This window comes from Monodon monoceros, unplaced genomic scaffold, assembly GCF_005190385.1.
Source record: "Monodon monoceros isolate NGI ecotype Baffin Bay Population unplaced genomic scaffold, NGI_Narwhal_1 Super_Scaffold_12, whole genome shotgun sequence".
Lineage (NCBI taxonomy): Eukaryota > Metazoa > Chordata > Mammalia > Artiodactyla > Monodontidae > Monodon > Monodon monoceros.
Genome location: NW_021703768.1, coordinates 46,066,047 through 46,093,063, shown reverse-complemented (window position 1 = coordinate 46,093,063; position 27,017 = coordinate 46,066,047). Strand labels below are relative to the sequence as shown.

The following is a 27,017-nucleotide window of genomic DNA, read 5'->3' as shown; positions in this document are numbered from 1 at the left end:
CACCATGACCTATCTTCTCTGGTGACAAAACATAATCCTCCCATAACTAATATTGTGCTATTTTTCTAATTTTCTCTTTAGAATAGTTTCCTTCAATGTCTATTAGTTTTTAAGGAGTGGGTGTGTAGGGGGGTTGGTTTACAACTGATAATGAGGATAATTATCTCAATCAGCTGGACTGCAGAGATAAATAACCAAGGCCATCCCAACATTAAATGAATAAATAGGGCTCCAGAACCCTCCAGCTAGACTGGGAACCCCACATTAGGCAAATAGTGCCATAGATTTAGAAATAGGTAAAATTAAACTGGGGTTGTATCAATTTAGACTGAGAAGATTTGGCCTTTACTCATTTCACAGTGCAGTGGCTGAGTGCATATTATTTGCTGACTGGACAATTAGAAAATGAGGACCAGGACTTCCTTGGTGGTCCAGTGGTTAAGAGTCCACGCTTCCAATGCAGGGGGCCGGGGTTCGATCCCTGGTCAGGGAAATAGATCCTGCACGTTGGAACTAAGAGCCTGAATGCCACAACTAAAGATCCTGCATGCCACAACGAAGATCCCGCGTGCTGCAACTAAAAAAAAAAAAGATCCCGCATGCCACAACTAAGGCCCAGTGCAGCCAAATAAATAAATACATACATATATATTTTTTAAAAAGAAAAGAAAATGAGGACCAACGGTATGTGTCATAAAGTACTAAACATTCTAAATATTCACTGAGGTTGGAAAGCAGACTTGATGGAGATTACATTCATGATGGAAAATACTAGTAAGGTTCAAGTAAGGCATGAGCGTAACCATTCATTTTTAAAGCCTAAAACTCTGTTTTCTAAATAGGATCATCAACAATCCCACACATTTTCTTTTTCATTAACAATATTACCCAGAAACCAAGCTGAACATCTAGAACTAGGAAATGAGCTCTTACCACAATCTCCTCTCTGAGGAGTTATGTGACAGGTATAATTAGTGTCCTTCAAGACAAATCCACTCCCCAAAGACAGGAAACTAATTTCAAAGAAAAGAAGGCACAATAAAATAGATAGGAACCAAGAAAATCCTGTGAGAAAATAACAGTATTTGCAATAAACATTTTGACACACAGCTGCACATAAGGAGCTGCCAAGAAGTCTATTTTCAGAGTATAAGTGAAGCAGAACAAATAGCAATCATATTTATATAATATCTTTCATCCAAGAGACCAAGTCTTTTATTTAATCTTCATATTCCCTATATAGCCTGTCTTAGGTAAGGCTGCAGGAACAAGAATTTAGCTTCTAGCCTTTACTTCAGTGTCAGTGTTTATGGAATTATAATTACCACCTCCAAGTACAGATGAGGTTAGGTGACAAAGCACAAAGTCAGACGGGACAGGCATCTCTATTCCCCTAGCTCCTTCTCTGTACATAATCAGCACATTAACTGCTAATATGTGCTTCATGCTTCAGTCTTCAAGCCTTTTGCTATTTCCTGGATCACCAAAAAAATACAGGAAAGATTCTCTGTGACCAGAATGTAATCCCAGGTTTGCCCTCTTTGGTCTGGGAAGATATTGAGTAAACTTAAGTACTTAATTAAAACATCTTTAATTCCAGGCTTTACATTTTTTAATGTGTCTGCATTCTTCATGCAGCTAATTCTGGGCCAGAACTAAGTCCAGCAAATGAAAGAATAAGTGGAAAAAACAAAGAAATAAAAAAAAATCCAGAGACAGAAAGTTGGTTGATGGAACTTTGAGGCCATAAGAGATGAGTAAATATTTCTCATTGAGTTAGATGACATTTCTGGCCATTTTTAGGTGCCCCCAAATATGTGTTGTATATTTATTGTTCTAAGGCATTCCTCACATATACTCTCCCCTCCAAAAATAAAGATAAAAGAAGACCATTTTAGGGCTGGAATCAGGGTTAGTTCCTACAGGAATTAACCAGGTAACTTCAAGTCACTTTGCCCAGTATGGAAGATGAGACACATTTTGATTTCTCTTCATCAATTCTACCTACATATCAGCTCCATCTTACTGAGAAGTTGGAAGGTCTTACTATATAGACAAAAGTTTGGTGAGATAGGCAGTACCTCCCTACACACTTGAACTGAGAGCACTGATTTGTTTTCTTCAAAATATTCTGATACTGTTGTGGCCCTTGGTCATCAACTTTTTGTAGAACATGTAATTGATATGTGCCTGGGACTGTGAAGACTATGAAGAAACAAAATGAGTAAGATCTAGTCCTATATACCTCTCTGTCATTCATACATTCATTCATTCAACAAATATTTATTGAACATCTAGTATGTGCCAGGGACTATTCTAGACACACAGATACAAAACTGCATAAAAGGGACAGAGATTTGCTATTCTATGAAGCATGCTTGCTGGGGAGACAGATGTGGTAAATAAGTCAATTAGAAAATATATTAGAGAGTGGTAAATGCTATGGAAACAACATAAAGCCAAGAAAGGGGATACAGAGTGCTAAAGAGGGTTGCAATATAAAATAGAGTGGGAGGGGCACACCTTGATGATAAGGTGATGTTACAGTGAAGAATGGAAGGCGATGAGGGGAGAGCCATAAAGATATCTGCGGAAGAGACTTCCAGGCAGTGGGAATAGCAGGAGTAAATGCCCTGAGGTAGAAGCATGTCTGGTATGTTCTAGGAATGGCAAAGAGGCTGGTGTAGCCCAACCAAGAGGGAGAGCAGGAGAAGGTGAGGTCAGAGAGGCAGTGGGTAAACTGTGCTGGGCTTGTCGGCTCTCGTAAGGGCTTTGGCTTTAATGCAGGGGAGGTGGGATGCTGTGAATATTTGTAGCAGAGGAGTGACATGATCTGATTTTCAGTCTGAAAAGCTCATTCCATCTGCTGTGCTGGGAAGATTCCGGAGGCTAGGGCAGTGCTAGAAGCAGGGAGACCGATTAGGCTGTTGTAATAATCCAGATAAGAGATGACGGTAGCATAACCAGGGTGGTAACAGCATGTTATGGCTTGAATTGTATCCCCTCCCCAAAATGTTAAAGTTTGAATCCTTAGTACCTATGAATGTGATGGTACTTGAAAATAAGGTTTTGCAGTTGATCAGATTAAGATGAGGTTGTTGGGTGGGCCCTGATCCCATAGGATGGTGAAGGAGAAATTTGGGCACAGAAAGAGACACATATAAAGGGGAGGTGATATGAAAACACAGGGAGAATGTTGTCTACAGGCTAAGGAATGCCCGAGGCTGCCAGAGGGAGAGAAGCATGGAAGAGGTTCTCTCTCACAACCCTCAGAAGGAACTAACCCCACCGACACTTTGATCTGGGATTTCTAGCCCCAGAACTGAGACATTTCTGTTTTTGAAGCACTCAGTCTGTGGTACTTTGCTACAGCAACCCTAGCAAGCTAATACACAATGGAAACAGGAAGGGGCGGGGGTGGTGGTGGAGTGGTGGGAAATTGAATATATGATTGGTTCTTATTATTCACGGATTCCATATTTTTGATTTGCTAAAGTTTATTTGTAACCTCAAAATAAGTACTCATGGCACTTTCACAGACATTTACAGACATGAGCAAAGTGATTAGAAATCTGAGTGGCCCAAACACATACTCCTAGTTGAGTTGAACAAGGGCATGTTCTGCCTTCTTGTTTCAGCTCTCACCTGTAAATAAGTGCCTTTTCACAATACATTTAGAGTCATACTCTTCACATTTTGGTTTTTTTATTGATGATTTTGCTGTTCAATATGACCTCCAAGCATAATGCTGAAGTGCTGTCTCATGTTTCCGAGTGCAAGAAGGCTGTGGTGTGCCTTACAGAGGAAAAAGGTGTGTTGGATAAGCTTCATGTCGGCGTGAGTTGCATTGCTGTAGGCCATGAGTTCGATGTCAGGAATCAACAATATATATTAAACACAGTGTCTTGAAGCAGAAACACACCTATCATAAGGAATGTATTGATCGACTGGCAAAAATGTTGTGAACAGAAGCTCGCAGGAACCTAACCCCATACTTCCCCAATGGGGCAGATTCTGTACTTCACTAATTCAACACTCTTGATAACTTTATAGAGCATAACTACCTCGAAGGACAAAAGAGATGTATTTTGAAATTAGAGCCAAGATAATAAGAGTATTTTTTTTTAAAGAACTGGATGTGAGCTCTGAGAAAATGAGAAGTTAAGATTAACCTCAATGTTTTTGGCCTGATATACTGGAAGGATGGAGACAGAAAAGACAATGGAGGGAACAGGGTATATTTTGTTTTTGTTTTTTGGGAAGGAGCTGTGGATTAGGAGCCGTCTATCTTATAAATATAAACTTGAGTTTAAGTTGGATGGCGTGAAAATTTCAGAGGAAGAAAACTGTTTTATGGCTGGGTCCAAGCAGCAGTTAAGAAATGTAGTCATTAAGATCCAGGGAGAGGAGAGACACCTTGATGCCCAGTGTGGGGTGGTGGTAAAACTCGGGGGTCAGACGTCTGTGCTCTATTCCCACCACTGCCCCCTCCAAGCTGGCACAGAACTGACCTTGTAGTTGAGAAGACCTTGAACAAGATTAGGAAGCTCTGAACAAAGGCTTAGCAATTGCTCACCATATCTCGGCTGTTATTACCAGGCTAAAATTCTTTCATATTGAATATGAGGTCACCTTAATTTAAGACCATTATATATTTTTGGAGAAAAAGAAAGAGACAGAAAACTGCAGAGGAAGAGAATATTTGAAGGTGAAATTTCATTCCAGTTCTAGCACATCTGCAATGGTACCCTGAATGTCATGGAAATGAATTATTTAAAACTGGTGGGATGATGGTGTCAGACTTTTATCCTCAGTCTGGTGGTTTTTAAAAAATATCAACCTGCTCACCAGATTTCCTGCCTTACAAAAAAAACCCTTATATTTATAGTTTCTCATTGTGTCATCAAAAGCAGAATGTAAATAAATAAGGTGGGGGAAGTAAACCAGAGACAATCTCCTACAGGAAATACAGCAGCTTGTGGCCATGCCAGACTTAGAACAGAAATGCATTTAAAGTCAGGAATGGGGAAGAATTTAAATCAAGTTAAAATTCTCTGCAGTGTGTATAAACATTTGAGTTTTAGTGCTAGACATTCAGGAAGAGTCTGGACAGCAGATCCGAATTCCATATACCTGGGATCACACTCACACTGAGACCCAGGAAACTCTCTAGGTCACAACTCCTCTGAGCAACATTTCAAAGGCAGTGAATTTTCAGTGGTGATCTTCTGTTTGTAGAACTATCTAAATCTATTTGGGCCTTGTCTCTCTAATAAATCAGTCATTTATTTCTTAAATCAAAGCCCATTGGAGGATTCAAACCACAGAATACTCTGTTTTCAAAAAAGAGGTAACTTCTATTTTCTGAAAATTATGGAGTCACTAAATTGCTGCTCTTGACTTTGAACTCCACACAGCTGTCTCCTTAACAAACTGCAGGTTGGAGCAAATGGGGATCTGGCCAATTAGTCTAGTTACTGACCACAGTGACACAGTTTCACCACCTGGACAAAGCTGAAGAACACTGTAAACCTTGTTGCAGCATCCAAAGTGATTGTTTACAGCCACTTTACTTCCCTGTGTCTTTTTAAAAAATATGCCAACCAATTCAGACAACCTTACTAGATGTGCACTTTCCATGCAGGTTTCACTCACTTTCAATAAATAATTCTTGAGCAGCCACTCAGTGCCAGGCCCTGGGGTAGGCAAGGAGATAGAAAGGCGAAAAAGAGAAGGCATAGCCCTTGTCTTCAAGGAACTTGGAATCCAGCAGGAAACCATAAAATGAAATAGGCATTTACTTTATAAGATAAACCAGTGGTGGTGTTTCAAGAGCCTACAGTAGGAACAAGTAAACACATCTGGCGTTGAAAAAACCTATCAGAAGAAATGATGGTCAAGCTGAGATCTAAAGGATGAGAGGAAATTAGCTTGATCTGTGTGAGGGTTGGAGGGATGTGGTTTCTTGTAGAAGGCAGGTCATGTGCAAAGGCCTCTTCTGAAGAGGAAGAGAAACACAGAAGTATACGGAACCCAGAAGTATTCAAGAAACTGAAAGAAGTTCAAAAACTGGAAAGACTTTGGGGAGGGGGAAGGGTAAGCTGGGACGAAGTGAGAGAGTGGCATGGACATATATACACACTACCAAATGTAAAATAGATAGCTAGTGGGAAGCAGCCGCATAGCACAGGGAGATCAGCTCGGTGCTATGTGACCGCCTGGAGGGGTGGGATAGGGAGGGTGGGAGGGAGGCTCAAGAGGGAGGGGATATGGGGATATATGTACATGTATAGCTGATTCACTTTGTTAAATAGCAGAAACTAACACACCATTGTAAAGCAATTACACTCCAGTAAAGATGTCGAAAAAAAAATTGGAAGGACTTTAACAAGCATAATAATACAAGGTCAGCATCTGGTTTCCAAAGTATTGGATGCAATATAACCAAGCACCTGAGGCCCTCTTCAGAGAACATAAGCTCAAACTGCCTTCTGTCTAAGGTATAACGTAGAAAAATGGAATTTAGGGAGGATAGTCTAGGTAGCATGGAATCCATGCATTCCCTTGAGTGGTTACCATTTGATTCTTGGATCGTCTGAGACCACAAGAAGTCTATGTGCTTGGAGTATCTTTTCCGAGCCTCCAACAGGGGCCTTCACTGAACATACTCTAATGTTTGTCTTCTATGTTTTAAAGGCACTATAAAAAAGGAGTCTCATGAGGTCTTTTTAGTACTAGTTGTGAAAGCCATTGTTGACATAAACCCAATGTGTCCCCAAATTAAACATATTTCCAGCAGAATTTAATAAAAAAAAAAAAAAACTTTCTTTGCCCTCAGGGATTGGTATAGCAATTTTTACCCCTTCCTATATTGAGAGCTGTATATTACATCAGGTTTAATTATTTTTTTCAGCCATGGTTTTCACCTCGGTTTCAAAGAGTCTCAGAACCAAATTTTGTTTTAAACACAAGAGCCCTTTTGCCCTTTACACTTCCATAAGCTTTAAAATTCTCTATCAGACACCCTCAAACTTATGTGCCCCCTCAAATTCTTCTGGACTCACCTGTCTGAAAGGCCAGCCACTCATTCCATTCCATTCCTGCAAGGGCTCTGCTCAACTGCCACCTCTGTTATCAGCATGACATGGGCATGACCCAAAGTAGCTCACCTCAGGCTAATGCCACACAGCTCTGCCTTCCACAATGAAGCTTCCCTGTTGCCACTGAAATGAGTCATCCACGGATGTGTAACATGGAAATGTGGAGGAGTTAAAGCCTGAACCTCTGACCAGTAGAAGACAAAGGCTCATGGGGAAATTCTTCTCCCTTCCTCTACCTGACAGTCTCTCTGAAGAAGTTCCTGCGAGACCTGTGGTCAGTTGCGCTTGATACCAAGTGGTGACTGGTTTGCCAGACGTCCCCTAGTGTTGGTTCCCCCTTCTCCGTGCCACACACCCCTTTCTTCTCTCTTGCTTCCCTGAGACTGTACTTCCCAACAAAGTATTAGCATTTAAGCTTTTCCCACCCTGTTTCTAGGGAACTAGGGCTAAAATAATATTCCCTCCTGATTTTGGGGGTCACTCTCTACTCCTATTTTATTAAGCATATTCTATGTATCTTTTGTGTTTACTTCTTCACATTCTTTTTGAAAATGTGTAGACTCAAGATAAACTTATAAATAAGATCACAGTGAGCTTCATTTTGTATTAACTTTACAGAACTTGGGAACTTGGCTAAAGAGAGTATTTTTATTTAATTTAATTCCTCAAATAAAATTCTACTGGCAAATTCAAAGTACAGTCTAACGTGTTTTCAAAAAAGGGACAGCCTCTATTTCCTCAAAATGATTTGTTACTTTGCTGCTATTCTCTCTAAATCTCTATACCTGCTTTCTTAACTGACTAGAATTTGCGTGTAATTAAATTTTAAGAAACTATTCACTTCATCTAAATCTTCCTACAGTTAGATAGTTTAAGGATTTTACTGAGATCACAGCCAACAAGCATTTTCTTTTCTTTCTATATAATGAAAGTACATTTTGTTGAGAAGAGTATTTGAAACTTTAGCTGCAAATAAATTTCAATTAATTTTTCTTTTTGCTATGTATGTTTTTCTGTACTTTTTCTAGCCTTAAGGTCAGTACTTGGATACCAGTAATTTAAAGAATCTGTTCCTTTGTATTTGTTTTGCTTAGGAATACCTTATTTCTTGTTGTAGAAAGGCATCATGGAATATCAGCAAGCCCCTCCTTCTTCACCACTGCTGGACAATACTGTATATGTAAGTAAGTTAGTACTGCTGAACTGGATTTTTTCTCCCAAACAGGTTTTTTTTTCTTACTATACAATTCTGTTTCTATTCCTTAAACATTTCCCAAGGTTTTTGATGGGTCGAGTTCATCAATTAACAGTAATTTTTAAAATACCCATTTTGTGCTAGTTACTACATTAAGTAGGAAATACAAAATTTTTCTCTACAAATAGTTTATATTCTATTAGGAACTTAAGACAACTATATACCTAACAACAATAAAAAGTTGAATATAATATCGCCATAGCAGCAATACACATATGATATTAAATCTTTGCTGGGAGGAAGAATAGAACCATTAATTCCTAGGTTGGTCTGAAGTAATTTCTATATTTTTTTGTTGGGATATCAAGGAAGTATGTGAACCTCTATAGTTCCTTGGATCATCCATTCAAAATACATATTGGATTAATGTGGTATATATATATATATACACAATGGAATATTATTCAGCCTTAAAAAGGAAGGAAATTCTGACATATACTACTTCATGGAATGAAACTTAAGAACATTATGCTAAATGTAATCAAAACAACAATGAGGTATCACCTCACACTGGTCAGAATGGCCATCATCAAAAGATCTACAAACAATAAATGCTGGAAAGGGTGTGAAGAAAAGGGAACCCTCTTGCACTGTTGATGGGAATGTAAATTGATACAGCCACTATGGAGAACAGTATGAAGGTTCCTTAAAAAACTAAAAATAGAATTACCATATGACCCAGCAATCCCACTACTGGGCATATTCCCTGAGAAAACCATAATTCAGAAAGAGTCATGTACCACAATGTTCACTGCAGCACTATTTACAATAGCCAGGACGTGGAAGCAACCTAAGTGTCCATTGACAGGTGAATGGATAAAGAAGATGCGGCACATATATACAATGGAATATTACTCAGCCATAAAAAGGAACGAAATTGAGTTATTTGTAGTGAGGTGGATGGACCTAGAGTCTGTCATACAGAGTGAAGCAAGTCAGAAAGAGAGAAACAAATACTGTATGCTAATGCACATATATGGAATCTTAAAAAACGGTACTGATGAACCTGGTTGCAGGGCAGGAATAAAGACGGAGATGTAGAGAATGGACTTTAGGACACGGGGAGGGGGAAGGGTAAGCTGGGATGAAGTGAGAGAGTAGCATCGACATACATACACTAGCAAATGTAAAATGGATGGCTAGTGGGAAGCAGCTGCATAACACAGGGAGATCAGCTCCGTGCTTTGTGATGACCTAGAGGGGTGGGATAGGGAGGGTGGGAGGGAGGCTCAAGAGGGAGGGGATATGGGGACATATGTATACTTATAGCTGATTCACTTTGTTGTGCAACAAAAACTAACACAACACTGTAAAGCAATTATACTCCAACAAAGATATAAAGAAAAAAGAACATTATGCTAAATGAAATAAGCCACTCACACACAAAAAAGGAAATACTGTATGATTCCACTTATATGAGGTACTTAGAGTAGTATGAATAGAGCAGTCATATGCATGGACATAGAAGGTAGAATAATGGTCCAGGGGTTGGGGATAAAGGAGAATGGGAAGCTATTTAATGGGCACAGAGTTTCAGTTTTGCAAGATGAAGAGTTGTGGAGATGGGCTGTAGTGATGGTTGCACAACAATACGAACGTATTTAATACCACTGAACTGTGCACTTAAAAATGATTAAGACTGTAAATTTTAAGTTTTGTATATTTTACCACAATAACAATTTAGAAAAAAGTTTTAATAAAATTGTACTGCATTCAGTACTAGGGAAAAGAGATGAATGAACTCACACTGCAATACAGAAGACAAAATGTAATCAGATAAAAATGGAGTCTGCTAGGTTTTTTATGTGGTCTGCAGAAAGTGCTAGTGTGGCATGGAAGCAGAGATATGGGAGTGAATAGCATTGTCCACTGGGAATGGAAATTGTGGTGGGTGGGAAACGAGATAGTGGTATCTTCAAAAGCTTCATAGAAGAGTTGTTATTTGAGATGGCCTTGAAAGGAGAATAAGAGTTTAGAAAGATAGCAGAGAAGGTATTCCAAGCAGAGGAACAGAGTTATTGAAAGAATGGAACGTTAGTAAATTGAGAAAAGTTCTGTCTGGTTGAAACCTAGGACCAGTGGAGGAGAGTGGTAGGAGATGATGTTAATGGAATAGCTATGAGGAGACAACACTGCCCACCACCTTAGAGGGTGTGGACTTCATTCTAAATCAATGGTCTTAACCAGAAATGGGCATCAGGATCACTTTTAGAGCTGACACACATAAATATACCAATATTTATCACTGCAGACTTGGTTTTGTTTGTATAGAGTGGAGTCTGGGCTTCTTCACACTGTCAAGGTTCCACAGTGATTCAGAGAGGCTCCCAGAATCTCCACTATAAGTAATAAGACATTATTAAAGGTTTTATTATTAAGATGAGAGACGTTACTTAGCTCTGACGGCAATATGACAGATGACCTGGAGAGGGTGGGACTTGCCAGTAAGCATACAAGGTAGAAAATTCCTAAAGTGCTGAGAGCTAAGGTTCTTAAAGAGCTCATGACAGTCTGAATTTAGACAATGGCAGTAGGGACAAAGGCCTTCAGAAAGTTAAAACTACTGGACTTGGTGGTCAGTGAGATGTAATGGGTAAAGAGAGAGAAATCGAAATTAGAGCTCAGATTTCCACATCAGACAACTGGGTGCAGGTGGATCCACTAACTGAGATAGTAAATATTGGCATAGGTACTAACTACAACATCTGGCAGATTGTCAAAGAGTAGGTGCTCAATAACTGTTGAATGAATGAAAAATCCCTAGTAAACCAATGATTATACAGTTGTGGATGAAAACATGACTAAGAGTTGGTTTATGGATAAGCTTTGTGGGGTTTTGACAAATCTAGATATCCGGGGGAGGTGGAGTGGAAGGTTGTGAAAAAGAAATGCAAAACAGAGGGTACCATCAAAACACAAAACCCACAAAGGTTGGAAAGTTTAGGCTCGGTTCCAAAAACAGTGAATGGTTCAATTTGGCTTTAGAATAGTGAGAAATGAGACTGTAAAAATATAGGGACTCCATGATGTCATGTGTCTGAAAGTCAGTCTGAGGAAGTTTTAATTAATTAAGGAGGTGATGGTAAGTCATGGCTTTTGGGCAGGAGTCTTCCATGATCTTTAGGATCATGTTCTTTTGGGAGACTCTTATAGCAGCAGTGGGATAGGATGGATTGGGATGGGAAGAAATCTAAGGGGGAAAAGATCAGTTAGAAGGCTATTATAAAGGAAGAAGCAAAAGATAAGAAGAAGCTGAGCCATGACGGTCACGTGATTTCTCAGGCAGGAGCAGATTCAAAGGATAGTCAGGAAAAAATTAATATGCAAGATCAGGCCCCAGAATAGGATGGATGGAAGTTAGAGTTGGATACAAGGTGGAACCTGGATGGCAAAGCGTTGTGGTCTCAGTGAACAGCAAAAATTGAAGTCAGGAAGGTGAGCAGTTTCAGGTGAAGACAATTGATTCTGAGATGTCAGCAGGATGTCCAGGTGTATAAATATTTCAGATACCAGGAAATGCAACATTGCACTTCACAAGACAGACTGGGGCCCGATAGTTAAACTTGGGAGCCATCTGGTACAAGTGATAAATGATGTGTACAAGTGGATAAGATGGCCAAGGAAACAGAATAAGCCCAAGAAAAAAGCCATGAGAGGATGCTTACCCTTTGCTGGGTGAGGGAGGGAGTGAAAGCTAGGAAGTAGAAAGAGGAGCGGTCTGAGAGACACAAGAATAATCTGGGAAATGTGCCTCTAAGAGAACAGGAAACAGAATTTCAAAGGAAAGAGTGGGTAAATAGAGTCAAATAGAGAATTGGAGGAGGTAGGGGAGAAGTGAGATAGGGCAGATGGTCTCTTGACAGGTGAGAGAGCCTGGGTGGGGTTGCAGAGGGAAGGCGTGGAGGAGCGTATGAGGAAGCTGCACTTTTCCACAGTGTTTCTGATGCGAGAGTCAGAGGTACTGCTAGGATGGCTCTTGGCACTGTTACCATTTGGTTTCAAAGAACTCAACAGATCCATCTCTTCTCAGTCGTCATATAACTTTCATTGGAACAATGGGCCAGAGCTATGGGTGCAAACAGATTTAGGAACCCTGATGTCTGAAATCTAATTCATGAACACTCCTGGGTCTTATCATTTCCAGAGAGGAAATAGTCAAAGTTAAAATGACCATTTTGTATGACAATATGTGTACCAGAGCTATGTGTGGCAATTAACTGGATAGCACCATAGTATTCATTGAACCAACCTTTTTGTTACTAATTTGAAATGCTACTTTTATCATAAACCAAATCCCATATGGCTTTGTGTCTATATCTGGACTCTCTATTTCATTCCATTCTATACCAAACCTCCTGGTATTTGATTGGGATTGCCTTGAGTTTATGAATTTATTTGTGAAGAACTGGCATTTCTTACAATATTCAGTCTACTGAAAAGAGGGGTACTTAAGCCTTCTTCTATGCCCCTCAGTTGAAGATAATTATTTTTTCATGGAGGTCCTAAGCTTGTCTTTTTCAGTTTACAGCTATATATTTCCCTTTTGAATTGCTATTTTTAGTGGTATTATTACAATTTTTTTGTATTGTAAGTGTGTGTGTGTGTGTGTGTAAATAAGAAAGATGTAGGTGCATTTTCAGATAAGCAAAAAAATTTTAAAGAAACAATCTAAGGCAAACTGAAATTTTTAATAGCATCTGACCTTCACTGAGCTGATACACATATTAAAAAATCATTTTGGATAATACTATCATGTAAAACAGGAAAAAAATGTTTATTTTACCTGTGTATTGCTAACTTTTCCTTCAATAAGACAAGCCATGACTGTATTTGGAGTTAAAATGTGGTGTCTGTTTAGTCCTGGTCCTACCAGTGAGCTCACTTTCCTCCTAATACCACACAAAGCGCAACTAGACTCTGGCTCTTTCCCTAGAAAAGTAGCCCTGTTCCGCCCTGCTGCTTTAATTCATGACCATGACCATGACCATCAGCTTTTCAGTGTCTCCTCCTGAGGTGCTGGCTGAAGGAGCTGCAGCCACAGCAGTCAACCCCCCATAGCAAATCACACAGACAGAGGTGTTTTCACATGGTTTGATGTAGCTGGGAGTCAAGAAAGGTTGCAGTTTTTTCTTTTTCTTCATCCCAGTCCTTTGGAACTTTTCAATTTGAAGAAAAACTGGAAACTATCTAACAAATCCAGATAAGGGGTCAGCAAACTTTTACTGTAAACAGCCAGACAGAAGATGTTTTAGGCTTGTGGGCTCTATGGTCTCTGTTGCAGCTACTTAACTCTGCTGTTGTACCATGAAAGTAGTCATAGACAATAAGTAAGTGAACCTGGCTGTGTTCTAATAAAACTTTATTTATAAAACAAGTGGTGAGCCAGTTGTGGCTCATAGTTCAAATTTGGCCTATGGTTCATGGTTTCCAGGTTCCTATTTTAGACCAGTATGCTTCCAGACCATTCATTATTTGTACTTCAAAAAATCAAAAGCAATGTACTTGTCCCCATGGAATTAAAGATCACAGGATGCAAAGCACTGGAGTGAACAAAATAGAGCAAAATCATCAAAATGATTTCTTATCAATCCTTAAATGGGTCTGAGCATAGCTAGCCCTTATTTGCTTTATGAAACACAAGTGGGATCACAGTATATAAAAATACACATATTACATTGTGGTGTGATCACTGCTTTGAGGAGGGAGAGAGAGCTGAGTGAAAAAAAGTCATTATTAGTAATGCGAACATTTGCTCTTACTTACCAATCCTGTACTGCATTGAAGGATTCTTCATTTGTGATGTCATACATTAAAATAAAGCCCATGGCTCCACGATAATAGGCTGTGGTGATAGTCCTGTATCTTTCCTGGCCTGCTGTGTCCTACAAAATAAAAATAATAATCTGTCAAAAAATGAGGCAATACACCTTCTGGGAAGTGATTAGTTATTCCCAAAATAGTCATAACAGAGAATCTAAATTGTATTTACAATGTATAGCTATATATGTTTTTCAGTCTTGTTTTTCCTAATGATTTTCATATGGCCGCTCTGCAGTATTATGAGCAAATCTTTTTTTTTGGGGGGGTGTAAAGAACTAGCTCAGAGTACCTTCTACATATGTTCATTCCCATTAAGGAGCATTTAACTATAGAAAAGAAAATAAGAAGAAAGATCATACATATCAAAATCTGTGGCTTTTGTAGAGTTTAAAACCAGAAGAGTACATTAGCTCCATCATTATGTATTTACTGTCTATCTGCTAAGTACAAGCCTCTGTGGGGAAAAAAAGAGAAAAGGACCTTTTATGAAAAGGTCCCTGCATTTAAAAGCATGCAGTGTAGTTTCCAGTTATTCAATGGTAAAATGACAATTAAAATACCTACTTTGTGTGGGTGTTTGAGTCGGACAGATCTGGAGTTCCCACTCTCCCATTAGAGAGCTTGGGGGGACATGCACAAGCTGCTGAGCCTCTATTAACTTAAACCCCCTAAAGTCTAGCATGCCTGTTAGGGTGACATGAAATAATGCATGGAAAGTGCTTCACTGAGCCTGACACACAAAAAGTGGCCAATAAATGGTAAGAACTGGCTGTTATTCCTGAAATTTGGGAAGGCAAGGCTAACACAGGATGGTAGATGGCAGCTTACAAATGCAGGGGCTCAGGGCCTGCAAAATAGTCTCATGCAGCAGTGAAATCTGAGAATCAGAGGCAGCTACATCACTGAAATGACCTATATAGGTCACAGGTACTGCACGATGTAGTTGAAGAAATTGTTCCTCAATTCAACTAACTCTTGCTCCTTTGTCTTCTCAGGATCTGGGGGTATAACTTATAACCCAGTGCTCCTTGGCTTCCCCCTTCACCACTTTCCCAGGGGATTGGGCTCTGATTTCTCTGTCCTAGTATTCTAGGTGCTTAGCATTTTGGACAGAAATGTCACCTTCTTTCTGACTTCGGTCTGGGTCCTCTTTCTTCCCTTCTCCCAGAGATGCCTCCTTTGTATACAAAGTGCGTTCCAGTTCCCCCTAAGGCAATATTAATAGGTCCTGAAGGGAAAGCTAATGTGTTGGATGATTCAAGAAGTTCCTTTAGCATCAAAATGAAGTGAACAAAGCACTGAGCTGATCTCCCTGTGCTTTGCAGCTGCTTCCCACTAGCTATCTATTTGACGTTTGGTAGTGTATATATGTCCATGCCACTCTCTCGTTTTGTCACAGCTTACCCTTCCCCCTCCCCATATCCTCAAGTCCATTCTCTAGTAGGTCAGATGCAAGAGGGGAGAGATATGGGAACATGTGTATATGTATAACTGATTCACTTTGTTATAAAGCAGAAACTAACACACCATTGTACAGCAATTATACTCCAATAAAGATGTAAAAAAATAAAATAAAATAAAATAAAATAAAAGCTTAAAAAACAATGAAGTGAACATCTCCTGGGTCTCACTCTTAGAACAGGCTCATGTTGGACACACTGTTCCTCACCTGTAGGTACCTTCCTGCTCAGATGCTTGCACTCCACATCGGACTAACAGTAGGAAACTCAAGAATGCTCACAATTTTCTCCTAATTTGTGTGGTTTATTCTATTTGGCCCCTGAAAATTCAGAGAATGGTAACCAAAGAAGGCTGAGGAAATCAGCAAATGATTCCAGGAGGATGTGGGCGTGTGAAATAAAACTTGAAAATTAGCAAAGAGTGTGACTGTTCATGAGCAACAATTCTACTCTACACTTGGAGCAGGGATAAGGCTGGCCTGATTAGAGGTGTTTACTAGGTAATATTATTGAAATAAGTTTCCAAAGGTAAGACAAAAACAGGTTATGGTACCCAAAATAACAAAAAATGAAGCAAAACAAACGAGGAAGGTCTTTCAGAACATACCACTAATTGGCAGAAAATAAAAAGGAAAGTCTAGATTTCACCACGTGAAAATGTGACCATTCCTTGAATATAAAAAAAATGCTATGAAGAAAATTGAAATGATATATAATCAAATGATATTTGAATATTTTACTGTACTTTGCTTAGTATTTTATAAATATGAAGGTATAGATATTAGAGATAAATTTAGAAATCAAAAACTGCATGTAATTGGGACAATCATACAAATTTATTAGAAAGAAGACAATCTTGAGCTTATTTGGATATTTTTGGATATTCGTTGGATATAATTCCATTAACAGTATATCCAACTGTGAAATGAAGGAGAAAGTTAGAGAACCAAATGCTCAAAGACTGTGTTTAAAAAGCAAGGTATAATTAGAGATTGTGTAATATATTTTAGCTCCTGGGGAACAGAACCCCTTATAACTAGTCATTCTATTTTAAAACTTAGGCACTTTTGTCTTGGGTTCATATTTTTCAGAATACATTATCTATAAAATTACCACTTTTTTTCCTACTGTGAAGTAATTTTAAATAGCTTTCTTTATCTCTTGGTAAAATATCTTTTTGACATTGACCAAGTAGCCTTCTTACAGGTTAGGGACCCACTTCCTGCTGCTTTCTCTATACAAAAGACAGCTTTTCCCCAATTTCTCAATAGGAGAAAACAGCCAATATGCCTGAGGCACTGCTAAAAGGTGACCCAGACTCTTCCTGTCAAGCATGTCTTCAATACAGACACTAAATAATGTTGTGTTGAAAAACTATGACATTTTCTCTCTCTTCTTGACCTCTTCCAGTGATGGCTTCCTCTTTCATAGATGTTAATTTTATTTTGACAGTAAAGAAACTAGATCTAGTGTTATAAAACATATCAATTTCACACTGGAAGTGTATTTAATCTTGAAGGGAGCAGAAATCAAGGTCCCGTTACATTATGATTGAGATGTTACAGGAAACCACGGGGTTGGATAGCCATTATGTATCAAAATTTTAAAACAGAGAGAGGGGGACAAAAACAGCTTTTAAGAAAAAGAAAAAAAAAAGAAGCTTTCAGACAGCACTTAAGTCACAGCAAGGGGCAGGACCTTCCACAGGATTCTGACTTGAACTCAGAAACACAATCTAATTGAAGGTAGTTGTCACCTCAGAGCTCTCAGGGAGAATAAGATATTGCACCAAGTAGGGGAAGTGTAGTAAGAAATACAGAGAGGAAATTTCCTTTCCAAATGCAAATAAAATAAAAAGAGTAAAACTAAGCTAATAGACACTAGTTGGCTCTGCATTGGTTTTGAGTACTGAAAACAATTTTAAGATTACAAACTCATTAGCCTTTTCTCTCCCATTATATTAGGAAGAAAAAGGAGTCAGAAAAAATACCTCATTACATTTGACATTTACTAATAATGATAGAAGGTTATATTGGAAAGAAAAGAACATTTATAATGTCAAGTGCCACTAACGTAATTAAATGTGAGAATCTCAAAAGGTAACTGACTAAAATGGTACTTCTCAATCTGCTCAGGAAAATGGCTCTAAACTCTGGTTTTGCCTTGCTGCTCTGCCCAGTTGATTCTAATAACTGGAGATACCTGCTGGTTTTCTATAAATGTAGGCTTCTGGTGATTGAAAAACACAACAGGAAATATTTCACAAAAAAAAGGGATAAAAATATGATTTAAAAATGAAAGCTTTCTTCCAAGAGAGTTAGCTTTCATTTTTCTCTCTTTTAAGAAAAAATAAAATCATCTTAGCTGGCTTAAATATTTTGACTTCTCAATCATGTTTCTAGGAGGAATTTTTGGCTTAAATGATAGGTTTGATTAGCAAATACTTGAATATCTGTCAAAAAAGAGCTCTAAAATGGAAAACTTTCGCAGTTTGATAAGTAGTAGCTAGGAACATTTTCAGTTTGAATTTTGGCATTTTTGTCTGTTTTTGCCTTATGTTTTCTTTCTCTGGTGAAACATTTTATTTTTTTTAACTGCATGTAGTGCATTCTCAAGTACTTCTGAGGTCACACAGAGATAATGTGCAGTTTTAGGATTGAGGAAATAGCTTTCATTTGTAAAATCTGGGTTATATTGTAATTTGTTTTTGTTTTGGTGGTTACTTCTCTCTGTATTGGATTAAAGGGAAAATGGAAGTAACCATTAGTAAAGAAACATAACTCAAATAATATCATTACCATCAAAATACATTTATTTAATGTCTAGACAGAGAAAAATAGATTGAAGGACACAATCCTGATACATGAAAAAGTAGGTAATTTTATAGATGGAGAAATCAAACCAAAACACATTGGTGTTAACTGATCAACAAAGGTAATTTAATTAAGCTAAAGGAAATAATATGTAATAATCCAAAGAGGAAATCAACAGCAATGTAGGATGAGAACACTGCAACATAAGACATAAAACACATTTTATCTAGTGAACTTCTAAATAGACACAAATATGTGAAATGGAATAAACAGTCGTTTAGCATTCAAGCAAGTAGCAATCTTTTAACTTGTACCTTCCTACCTTCTACCTGTAGGAATTATTTTGAATCATCAAAGGAAGATTAAATTATACTCAATATAATTTAATATTAATGCTGATTGGTTGATTGATTCATTCATTCAATAAACAATAAGTGAACACCTATTACCAGTTACAGACTGTGACAGATATTAATTAAATTTATTTTATGTATTCTAGATGTATTTTTGTATATTTAAAAACTCTATACTTTAAAAGCATTTCATTAATCAGGATATCATATTCCTCACATGTCTACAAAATATTAGACATGAAATATCATTTCTAAAGAACCAGACAGCATAGCAGTTTAAAATTGTAACTGAGACCATCTGCTCAGTGGTGAGGTTCTCCAATTCATAGTCACAGTTATGGGTTGTACTGTGTTCCCCCCCCACCAAAATATGTGAAGTCCTAACCCTAGAACCTGTGAATGTAACCTTATTTGGAAATAGGGTCTTGGCAGATGTAATCAAGTTGGGATGAGTTCATACTGGATTACGGTGGGTTCTAATCCTATGACCAGTGTCCTTTCAAGAAGGGAAAACAGAGACACAGAGAAGGCCACATGAAGGCAGTAGCAGAGATTGGAGTGATGTATCAACAAACCAAGAAATGTCAAGGATTGCTGGCAACTCCTAGAAGCTAGGAGAGAGGCATGAAATGAATTCTCCCCCTAGAGCCTGAGAGAGAGCATGGCCCTGTGATACCTTAATTTAGGACTTCTAGCCTCCAGAACTGTGAGACAATAAACTTCTGTTGTTTTAAGCCACCCAGTCTGTGGTACTTCATTACAGCAGCTGTAGGAAACTAATGCAGTCATCGACCCCAGTTTGCAATCTTCATGATCAGGGCAAAAATAATATAAATTTCACAGCTACCCACATACCCCTTTACTACTTTACAGGAGAGAAAATATAGAAGATTAACGGTAGTCTTATTGAGAAGCCTAACATAGTCTCACGAAGATGTTATGCTAAAATGCATAACTATATTCCATTTATGAAAAATTAATTCTATTCAAAAAAGGTGAGTTGATATATCTTATTGCTTTAAAAAAGTAGATCTTAAATATACATGAATACATACATATATTGTTCTTAGAAGGACAGAGCACCATTGCTTGAAGCGATACACATTATATACTGTTTCACATTGGAATTTCATCCCCAAATTTTTGAAATGCTGTTACAGAAAAACCTAAAGTCATAACATATACTGAGACACTACTCTACAAAACAACAGAAACAACAAAATGCTGATTATTATACATTACTTCTTTTAGGTGATGTTACTTTCCTCCCAGTTGTATTTATTTTTTAATTTCCATAAATAGGCAGGCATAAAGCAGCATTGAACATAGTCTGATAAAAATAGTAAGCAAAACAGGAAGCTCAAACATTTTATGCTTTCTTGTTGCATGCTTATTTTTGGAATAAGAACTTTTTTCCTTACAGCAGTTAATCTTCCATTAAAATGAAATTTACAAACCACTTTTCCCTACTGATCTTGTACAGTTTGAATTCATTTACAGACACTTAGTTATACAAGCATCTGTAAATGAAGCTCACATTTTAGAAAAGAGTTCTAATAAACTGGCCTCTAAATAGTTCTTTGATCAATGTAGATGTTCTTCTTACCTATTGTCTTTTATCCATCCTCTTCACACCAGCCGATTTTATTGATCAGATTTTCTTGGCATGATGTTTAGCTTTGAAATACCCAAACCTTCATTTTACAATGGCATCCACTTCCAAGTAAAACCCTAATAAAATAACCCTGAGGCACAAGGATAAAACTTGACCTATTATTTCTTGGCAGTGTTACCATGGCAATTCATCTTTCCTGGAAGAGAGGAACGGTTGTATATAGCTCTTTTATAGGGGGTCTTAGACTCTATTGTCAGTGACAACCCAACACATCTACCAATTGTGTGTTTCTGCTCATGAAAGTTGGAGACACTTTTCAGTAAACGCCATTTCAATGCTCAGAGGAACTCTCTTCAAGACCTTAATAAAATTTACAATCAAAAGCATGTAAAGGCATCTTCACTCATTTAAGAGCTTGTTATCTAAGAACAATTAACACAAAGGCAGAGAAAGGTGCCATTTTTTTCTTTCTTTCTTTTTTTTATTTATTCATTTTTCGCTGCGTTGGGTCTTTGTCACTGCGTGCAGGCTTTCACTAGTTGCGGTGAGAGGGGGCTACTCTTCGTTGAGGTGCAAGGGCTTCTCATTGTGGTGGCTTCTCTTGTTGAGGAGCAGGTCTCTAGGTGCACGAGCTTCAGTAGTTGTGGCACACAGGCTTAGTAGTTGTGGCACACAGGCTTTGTTGCTCCGCAGCATGTGGGATCTTCTTGGACCAGGGCTTGAACCGGTATCCCCTGCATTGGCAGGAGGATTCTTAACCACTGCACCACCAGGGAAGCCCTGCTTTCTTTCTAATTAATCTTTTCGACATTCTTCTTCTCAGTGGGATTTTGATTATGCTCAACTTTGTCAAAACCTAGGGCATAAATATTTAAATGAAGGCAGCTTGGAGCTTTTAGTCAAAATCAGTGATTGCTTTTCTTCCCAGAATGCAATTCAAAATGCTTGCCAGCAGATCAAGTGTTCTGTGTTTTAAAGGATAATAGGCTTTTGAGTGGGATTCTTATTGTTGCCCTAAAATTGGCACTAAGACTCCAACCAAACTTCTTACAAAGGGATGGAGCTTTCACTTGCACAGCCATGTGCCAGTTGGTTGGTGGGATGGATGTCTGCTTAGGCAATGGAATTGCTGATTTGCGCTTATGTAGGGGTATTTGAGACCTGGAGAGAGATGGCAGGGTTGAGGAGGGGGAGGTGGTAGAGGAGCCCGACTTCCCACAGGTTAGCAATAAACACCACAGCAGGCAGCTGTTCTTGAGACATCTTGCCATTAACCCACCTCTGAGAGGGCTGTCTCCTGGAGGAAGCTGGGGAGGAGATGGGGAATACTAACAGGGGCAAGAGGGGTCAGAAGGAATGTTGACAGGTTCTGGCTGAATATCTGGCACATTTTAGCTGTGTGAACTTGGTTATCTCACTTGTCCCTCTGGGCTTAGATGTCTTCATTTGTAAATGAGAAAATAAATTTTCTAAGTCTGTTTCAGCTCTCAATTCACAGAATGTCTTTAAATGCATTTTCCCCTCTTCTAGGATTTTTGGGCTAGTGCATCACAATCTTTCTACTGGTGAAATCTGTCCATTAATATTTACCCTAATTACCACTCTCTTTGCATAGATGTTTCCCATCTTATTTTATATTTGGCTTGATTTTCCTGTAATTCTTTCTATTCGTTTCCTGCTTTCTCTTTGGCTGAATGTTTTTCACTTTTTTCTAATTTTATTCTTCCCTTTATTCGTTTGGAAGTTATACCTGCTCTATATAAAGTGATTATTAAAATTTCAAAATTTATGTTCAAAAAATTTAATTATATCTTTATTTACCCAAATTCAAATATTTAGAATAATCTATCAGTCATCCCTTCCCATTCTACATAATAATGCTGTACAATGTTCCATATTCTAATAGTATCTTGACTTTTTACTCCCTGTATTAGACATTATTGTGTTTTACACAGACATTATTCATTTATATTTATCCTATGTTTTCCAGTTTCCCTGCTCACAATTTCTTCTTATCAATACATATTAAACTACCGTTCCATACTTCTGAAGTGCGTTCTTCAGAAATCTCACCGGTGAAGGTCTTTTGATAGTAAATATTCTCCTCCTGCATGTCTGAAGATATATTGATTTAGCCATTATTCATGAATAATGTTCAATAAATATATATTATTGGGTGTAAATTCTAGTTATACTCTGTTCTTTATAGCATTATGCTATTGTTTATAGACTTCAGTTGATACATTCAAAAATATGCTATCACTCTGATTATTGTTCTATTTTAGGTAAACTGTTTTCTCTGAAGCTACTTTTAAGAGTTTCCCTTCATCTTTGGTGGTCTTCAGTTTTTCAATGATGTGGCTACACTTACAACTCTTTTATTTATGTTGCTTGGGGTTCACTGTGATTCCCTATTTTGAGGATTCTTGTCTTTCAAAATTTTAGAAAAAAATCCAGTCAGTATCTCTTCAAACTACTTTTCTCCCATTCTTTATTTTCCCCCCTTTATTTTGGACTTACAATTAGATATCAGGAAAGTAAGGTGACCACACAGCCTGGGCTGCTCAGGAAAGTCCCAGGTTATGCCTTGTGGTAGATCAATGAACACTTAAATAATGAACTTATTGACTCAAAAGTCTTCTGGAACTTTTTCAATTTAATTCATATCTGAAAACATGCCTGGATCTATATAACAAGTTCATAGTTTCTGACACGGTTTCTGTCAGTTCTGAAGAGTTTGGAAAAAAAGGTTTGAAAAAGTTTTAAAGGTCAGCTGAGTCACACATTGTAAAACTTGTTAGCCTTAAAATGAAAGTAGAACTGGGTATAAAATATACGCTGTGGCATGAGTCTGCCTCTAGAAAAGGAGTGTTTCTGTTTCTCGTGAGGTCTCTGCCCTGTTAAATCATCACATTGGCTGTTCAGCTTATTTTTTTCTCTGATCAGCTTTCTTTAGTTACCCATGTTTAAAAGTGGTTGTGTCATTCATTGCAGGTCAAGATCACAGGCTGGTATCTGATTCACTGGTGTTTCACTGGTGATTAACACAGTCGTTAAAAAATTGTAAGCCAACATTGAAGAATGTGGAGATTTTTACACAAAAGCCCAGATTTCCAATTTCTTTTGAAAAATGTTAAAAGATGGTAACAAACTGCTGTATGGCCATTGAGGGCTGAGGCTGGGTAGCAGCTGCCTTTTTTATGCGATCATCTGCCCTTCTCTCCTTTCTGCTGTTGCCTGTTCCCTAAGGCACTGCTATTTGAGATCACCCAGCACCTACCACCATAAGTATTTCTGTTTATCCTCTGTTCAAAACCATCCTATGTCTTCCTTTCAGCCTGAGGATAAAGTCCAAATTCCTTAGGCTTTTTTCCATTTGGCCCCATCATTCCTTTCCAATTTTATCTTTACATTTATATTTATTATATGTGTTTATTCTTCTTTTCAATCCCATTGTGTCAGAATCTGACCGTGTTTCTCAAACCACGCCCCCTGTGTTTTCTGACTTCCGTGTCTTCTTCATGTGTGTATACGCCTCCACGTGCTTGTCCTCTTGATCTTGTGTTTCCACCCTCAGTAGAATCCAAGTATATCTTTAAAAAAATGTCTTATCAAATAGCTATTCTTCTTATTCTTCTGGACTGTCTTAACCAAAGAATAAAACTAGTTCTTAACCTAGCCTAGGCAATTTAATGCCTAGGTGAAAGTTACATTTGGGATCAAAATTTATACAAGGAAAAAGTCAGGTTGTCTTAACAAATCAATATTCTGTCTGGGTTGACTTCTTGTTAAAAACTAATCAAACACTGGAAATCTATATTCCTAACATTATACTGGGTACCGAGAAAAATACAAAATAAGCATCCATATGATACGATCTCTAAAACAAAGAGTCTGTATTTTCCACAAACTGCCAAAGTAAAGCACGTAACGTGATCTGAGACCCTGGCTGTATTTGCAGTGTTTATTGTATGATGTGTGCAGTCTGTGCTAGAGGGGTTGACTGAAATGAGCTGGAAAAGCCTCCAGGAAAATGTAAGGCCAGTCCTCAGGGATCAGTAGGTTTTGAAGGGCAGAGGTGAGGTAGTTAGCAGACACAGCCACAACTGGGATCATGGAAAGACCGTGGAAGTGACAGGGAGTGGAGAGACTGGCATTGATGTTTATCCTTCATATTTACTTACCTCAATCCCTCTGCAGGGATTAAAACTGTTTATTGTGAAGTATTGCAGAAGGCTTTTGTTTGGTACCTGATAATTCACCAGGCACTGCAAATGGACAGTATGATTCCCTACTCCCTTTTAAATTGTAGTATCTTGTGGGGGAAACTGAGAACAGATTCTGTTTCTTCTACAGCAGGATCCATAATCCGAAATGGAAGAAAGAAAATGTAATCTATGACCCAGTACCAGGTGGATTAAGTAATTAAACCCCTCTGAATTTTCACTTTCTAGCTAAAATAGGGATAATATTATCTACCTATCTACCTTCTCAAGGTTGTTGTAAGGATTAAATAAATGAACATATTGAAAGGCTTCTAGCACACACTAGGTGCTCAATAAATGGGTTCTACTTTTTTTTTTTTTCTAGAAGCAGCAATGTGTGGAGGAAAGAACAAGGATTTGGTGTTAGAACACCTGGGTTCCTACTCTGGCTCTGAGACTCACATGCTAAGCGATTTTAGAAATATCACCTAACCTCTCTGAGAATCAGTATCCTGATTTCCAAAATGAAATTAGTAACTGGTACGGAGTTGAATTGCAAGTTGCAAATGACAAAAGTTCTCAGTAAGCTATAAGTTCTCTGTAAGCTATAGGTAATATCATTACTAGTGAATGTGTTAAAGATAGTACAGAATTGAAACATGTCAAATCCCAATAGAAAGTATTTGTTAAATGCAACTGGATTCCTCGGTAGAACATGGTTCCTTATATCTCCCATCTCCCAGAGAAGAGAGAAAATAAAGGTAATTGTCCTTCAGAATCACCCAGAATCTACATACCCTCATTTTCTCTCTCCACGCCCCCTTACCTAAAAAGGGAACAGAATTCAAAGATGAAATACACAATTAAATCCTTATCATGACAATTACTTGATTATGCTTACTAATTTCTTTAAGATCCTCTGCACAGTCTTACTTTTATGATTGTTTTGACCTGTATTGAAACAAAAGGCCTAATGAATAACAACGGTGTTTCAAGGTTAGAGGAATGATTTCCACATCTCAGACTACTGCTCGTTGTAGTTGATAAGTATCATTGAACGACAAGTACTATGTCCAATGAATGAAGTCTCAAAAATACATAGAGAGACAAAGGGAAATGAAAACGTAGAAACCAGATGCTAGTGAAACCGAAGTCGCTGTAGCGTCTCATTATGTGCTCCGAATCCAGAGAGAGAAAGCTCGGAGCAGGCAGCTAGCTGTGCAGCAGGCCTGGGCAGCAAGAGGATAAAGTAACCGTCTGGCTCTGGAAGGAGCATGGGAAGGCCAGGGAGAAGTTTACTTTGGAAAGCCTTCTTGACTTGACCAGAAATAGTACTACTATCAATAATGGCATATATTTCTCTTTTTGAAGTGGGTCTAATATATTTATTTGTTTCTTTATATATAACCTTCATCATAAATAATTCAAAAAATATAATGAGATGACATTACATCCATATGAAATATCTAAACATCAAAGGCAACTTTGAGTTGTTGAGTACTATTTTACAAGTTGTTAAGTTGGTAGAAAATATTAAGCCCATTGCCTGGCATTCAGGAAAGAGGGACACTCAGACTCAGGCCTCACCCAGCATAGGGCACTTTCATGTGTGGCCTTTGTGACCTCACATTTCTGTATGAGATTATATAGGATCAAATTTTATAAGGCACAAAGCCATACAGGGTCTCCTAAGATCAATGGTAATCGCAAATAAGCTTTGGAGATCACACAGCTAAGTAGAAGACAAACCCTGGTTTCTGCCTACTTTTTTGGTTACGTTGAAGCCATTGAAAGATAGTTTCAATGGCTATTTAAGCAGTTCTCTCTTTCCTTTCTGTTCAGTTCTGAACAGACACCCATGCAGAGTTGAGGCTGGGGCTCAGCTTCATAATTAGAGGGACTGAAATCGAAGGCGGAGGTCAGAGGTGGGTTACAAAGACAATTATAGGGTTAAAGAGAGATGTGCTCAAGGGGAACAACCCAAGAAGCTTTATTAAGTCTCAGAAGTCTGAAAGTGACTTCCTTAGAACTTCAGTATTTTGAAATCTTTCTGATAGAGCATGAGAAGTGGCTCTTTTCTTCTTATAAATCTTCATTCAAGACAGGACTAGACTTACTGGGGGAAATGGGGCCTGGACATTGGCTGCAAGGTTTATGGAAGCTGGAAAGGCAGACAGGATATCTAAGGGCTGGGCTGTGAGTTATGGAGGCCCCTCTGGGGAGGCAGAGGGGCCAGAACCGGGAGAGGAGAGCCCCGTGGGCACTCAGGGCCCCTTTAACATTGTTACTATGGATGCTGCTTTTGAAAGGACTGAAACCTGACCACAGAACCAAAAGAAAACAAAATCTAAAGGAGAAGCCAAATTCGTATTAAAACGTGATACAATCTAAATCTA

At 38.3% G+C, this 27,017-nt stretch overlaps 1 protein-coding gene across 1 annotated transcript in view; it reads right to left on the bottom strand.

Moving 5' to 3' along the window:
* RAB3C (RAB3C, member RAS oncogene family) overlaps positions 1-27,017 on the bottom strand; it is a 304,692-nt gene that overhangs the window by 148,467 nt on the left and 129,208 nt on the right. The window contains exon 3 of the mRNA XM_029219136.1: positions 14,119-14,237. Within this exon, the coding sequence (XP_029074969.1) occupies positions 14,119-14,237 (119 nt within the window). The remainder of the gene's footprint in view (positions 1-14,118; positions 14,238-27,017) is intronic.